Here is a 4,846-nt window from a genome sequence, read left to right on the forward strand (position 1 = left end):
AACATCTGACTACCCGGCATAATTGGTGTCTGCTCCATTTTCATTTTTTATGGTACAGTATGGTTATTTTATGCTGCGGAACGAATTATATGTTTTAACATGTATTTCTATGGGAAAATGCGTTTCGTATAACGGACGTTTCACTTAACGGACGTGCACCTGGAACAGATTAAGTACGTTGTACGAGGCACCACTGTATGTTAAAATGAAAACCAAATTACAAATTTGGTTATTTTAGTATACCGTTGTTATGTTAATCATGAAGTGTCGAGGAGATCAAACTAGGAGAAAAGTGGTGTGTCCAGATTTCACAAAAGTCTATATTTTCCTCAGAGTCCCAGAGAATAGGTATGAAAAATTTGGTGCAGATTGGGCAAAGCTTTTAGGAGTTAATAATGGGAGATGAAATCAAGAGGGATAGGGTGTCCAAATTTCATGATAGTCTTTATTTTCCTCAGGGTCCAAGTTAAGCAAGAATAATTTGGAGCATACCAAACAGCTAAGAATAGAGACAAGCATTCTATTATATATATAAAACTGACAAGGGACCATCTAGTCCAACAGTTCTCATGGAACCATCTAGCTTAACATTGGATCTGATTCTCACTTGGATCAGTTCCAACAGTTCCATTTCCAGAGACAGAACTGGATTTCCAACCTCTAATATACAGTAGAGCATCGATTATCCGAATCAATTGGGGACTGGGTTTGTTCGGAAAATTGATATTTCGGATAACTGATTATGTATGAAAAAATACATTATTAATATAATATATCCCAATAGTAGTATATTAATATGTCCCATATTTAAATTTTTTTCCATTGTGTGTCACTTTGCATTGAATTNTTTTCAGAAATACATAGCTTTTAATTAGAACAAGATTTTTCAATAGCCTAATGAATTCTAAAAAATCAATTATTTCAACAGATCATACTTTTTTCCTAACATACTTGTTCATTAGAAGTTAACAAGGGTTATTTGAAATCTCATCCTTTCTTATTTTCTTTCAGGAATTTATAAATTATATTTTTCTTTTTACAATAATGACAAAAAATATAATTTTTTCATTGAAATTTATACATTATATATTAAAAATATATTTGAAGACAAAAAAGTCTTTCCAAAAGGAACCACCATTTATTCGCTTTGTGTTCCAGAATAAAAACTTTTTTGATGACCGACCTCTCTTTGTAGGCTACTTGGCCATCAAAATTCATCTTTTAAAAAAAACAAAAAATATCCAATTAAAAATACAAAATTTAAAAATCAAAACTAGTGACATTATAGATGTCTTCTTTCTTTCCACCCTTACCATTTGGGGATGTTTGGGCTTTATATATACTTCAGAATAGGTGCTGGTAAATGTACATTTTTGGCTGTCCCCTGGTGATGAATCTTTGCAGAAAATTTTCAATTGTAGAATTTCATTATGAAGATTATGTAAAAGCAATTGGTTGTCAAAAAAGTTTGCATTCTGGAACACAAAGTGAATAAATGGTGGTTCCTCTTGGACAGATTTTGTCTTCAAATTTATTTTTACATAATCACCATCCAAAGAAATTCTACAACATTATACACAGGCAGTTTTTTCAACCTCCGATGGTCCATAAAACAAAGATAAGTGTAAATAACAATATAAATTTATTACCTAAAGTTAGGTACAAACATGGTTACTTTTCAACATAATCACTATAAAGATTGAGACATTTGTCTATCTGTGGATGAGCTTTGAAATCCCCTCTTCATAGAATGTTGCTGTCAGTGATTGAGATGGGCCTTAATGTTATTTTGAAGACTGTCATTAGTCTTGAACCTCTGCCCTCCTAGCCACGTTTTCAGTTCAGGAAAGAGGTGGAAGTCTTCACATGTTAAAAGTGTGAAGATTTCCACTCAGCTTGGCAGCTTAAAACTTTTTAAACACTGTGTATAGCCCCGATTTAGCGCCAAGCAACTTCCACCTCTTACCTATGTATATTACTTAAGAAAATACCTGTCTGATATATTTCATCATACAATTTCTATTTTATGAATGAATTTAATTGTTAGACTGTCCTGAAGATAAATGAGTCTATTGAAAATGCTTAGCAATAATTAATCCTTCTTAAATACACACTTAAAATTTATCATAATAAAAAAGGAGTTGAAGCATACAGTCAAAATTTTATAATACCTGTAGCTAAAACAAAGTTTCAATATTGATTTATTTTTTTATATTATATTATATTATTTAAGTTTTATTGATTGTATCAATAAAACTTAAATAATCAATAAAATTAAAGAAATACAATCAATCAATAAAAGAAAGGATTAATTGAGATATCAGAGAGGTTGCAGCTGAAGTTTTCATCTCTAAAACATGAATGACAAACATTGAGTGCTGTCATCTTGTAAGCCTAGAAGTCTGACAATGGCATTTGGAACATCATTGGAATCATGCTCAATGTTCTGAATGCCATTGTCAAACTTCTAGGCTTACAGGATGGCAGCGCTCAACATTTAACGTTTCCGTTTTAGAGATGAAAACTTCAGTCATAACCTCTCTAATTAAAGAACATTTATATATTAACTTTCATCGTTCTGAAAACAGAATTTACTTTAAGGTGAGTATCACTTGAATGATTTTATCATGTCAAATCAGCATATAATCATGACTTCCTCTTGGGGCCTTTTTGTGCTCTTTTTGAGCAGTAAAGGGCCTAAAACCACAAAAAAGAAAAAAATCTTGATTTCCTTGCAAATTTCACCACTGATAACCACTACTTTAACCATAAACTATCTAATGGAAAGAAGGGAGAATAATTCAAAGATAAATGATGATGACAACAATCATGTTAGCAACATACCAGTTCGTTATGGAAAAGAAGAAAAATAAAGCAAAATATCAATTTATAATTATTTCTAACTTTTTTACATCTTTATACTTTTCATGCTTTTATCAAAAATTTCTGGAAAATTGTACATTAATTCTATTAATTTCTCAGTTATGTATTCATCCATTGAGCATTTCGTAGTGAATGATATTAAACCTATTATATCATTACATTAAACAGCCTTCATAAAACAGTAATTTTTATTATATGACAGTTTATACATCTGAGACATGTCCACCAGGCATGTCGCCATGACACAAATGAACTTCCTATTCTCTGTACACTGTTTTTTTTTTTTTTTTCAGATATTACTACTTATGAGTATGCACTGTGGGATGACATTTGCCAATTGCCAATTGGCTGCATCTGATTCATGCAATAAAAAAGTATATCTAGCTCAAGCATATAAATCATGAGGTTGCAGATAATTTAGATGTCTATTTATTTAGAGGTTGCACATGTGCAGTGCAAAAGTATTTAAACTGTGCAGTCAAATCACTTATGTGAATACCCAACTTTATATTTAAAGTAGAATCAATGTCATTTTAAGTAAAAAACATTGAAAATTTTCTGTTAAGTTTTCTTAACAAAATTTTGTCTTTAAATAATATAATTCATTTCAAGTAATGAATGAAATAAAAGTTAATCTTCTCTGCAAACAATTAAAATTTAAGTAATGCTCAGCCTACATATTCTGCATATGAAAAAACTCTTAAAAACAAAAATAGTCATTCAATAGACATAATTATAATTTATATTTCACTTATTAAATTTTAAAAGTTAAACAGAAAAAATTAATATTTACCTATGTACAAAATGTGTAATAACATCACTACTTTTTAAAATATAATCAGTTGATACATTTTTCTTGTTAATTCTAATAATGCCATCTTCTATAAGCACTTTCTAAATGAGAAAACAAAAAAATCTATTACTTTTAAAAAATGAAATATTTTGCATAACATATGCATTCTGTAGTATGTAAAAAATATTTATGATAGAGTAGAATATGTTGTATTGAATCTAAACCATGAACTATCTTCTTCAATTGATTTAAAAGAAATAACAGAAATTTTACAAAAAAGAAGATCAAAATGTCCATTCCATGTTGTGCAAATGAATGTACAAATAATAATCATCAGACTATAAAAAAAGGGAATATCTTTCCATCTTTATCTCATTTGAAATCTAGTTTGTTATAAGAAAAGATTTTAAATATGAAAAGATAAATCATACCTTTGTGAGTCCAGTGCAAAATTTAATTTAACTTCAAAAATATTCTGCAAATGTTTTTGATTAATACTGATCATAATCAGATCATTTATTTTCTAAAGTTAAATTTCTTACTGGATTCACAAATGTTATTTAGAGTATAGTTTACTTTAGTATTATACAGTTAACAGAATTTATGTCAGAAGAAATAAAAGCTTTAAATCTATAGCAAGTACTCCTATTTGTTATAATGTTAGTATATATGTTGCAGTCAAAACCCATTTTTAGTTAGAATGTGTTTTAACTAGTTGAAACTAGTTTATACTGGATGTCTTTGATAAAACCCGTTTTAACTCAAATTCATTTTTGACTAACAGTAAATTCTAGTTTTAACTAGACAAAATGGGTTTTATCAAAGACATCTAGTATAAACTAGTTTTAACTAGTTAAAACGCATCCTAACTAAAAACTGGTTTTGACTGCAACATATAGAGTAATTCAAAGTAAGATAATAAGCGGGGGGAAGATGACTAATTTTTGATATTTCCAAACAGTGACGTCACATATTGTCATGTATTTCTATGATAAATCATTGGGCCAATATTAAGTGTGTAAAGCTGTAGTTGGCTACCGTTATTTCATTTTCTACATCTGAGAAGAATAAAAGCTAGATAAGAACGAAGTTTTTGTTGTGAAATGTTTCTAGAATAATTTTAAACTGAAAGTTAAAATGGAATTTATTAATCGAATAACACAACAATTA

General features: G+C 29.1%; 1 protein-coding gene across 1 annotated transcript in view; it reads right to left on the minus strand.

Annotated features, from left to right (window-relative positions):
• Window positions 1–2,630: 2,630 nt before the first annotated feature.
• Window positions 2,631–4,846, minus strand: part of LOC111633753 (tRNA pseudouridine(32) synthase, mitochondrial-like) — a 20,352-nt gene continuing 18,136 nt past the window's right edge. Inside the window, exons 3-4 of the mRNA XM_023378376.1 lie at window positions 3,677–3,777; window positions 2,631–2,697 (exon numbers count right to left, since the gene is read on the minus strand). Coding sequence (XP_023234144.1) covers window positions 2,631–2,697; window positions 3,677–3,777 — 168 coding nt within the window. The remainder of the gene's footprint in view (window positions 2,698–3,676; window positions 3,778–4,846) is intronic.

This window comes from Centruroides sculpturatus, unplaced genomic scaffold (assembly GCF_000671375.1).
Source record: "Centruroides sculpturatus isolate CEXI.00-Female unplaced genomic scaffold, Cexi_2.0 scaffold737, whole genome shotgun sequence".
Classification (NCBI taxonomy): domain Eukaryota; kingdom Metazoa; phylum Arthropoda; class Arachnida; order Scorpiones; family Buthidae; genus Centruroides; species Centruroides sculpturatus.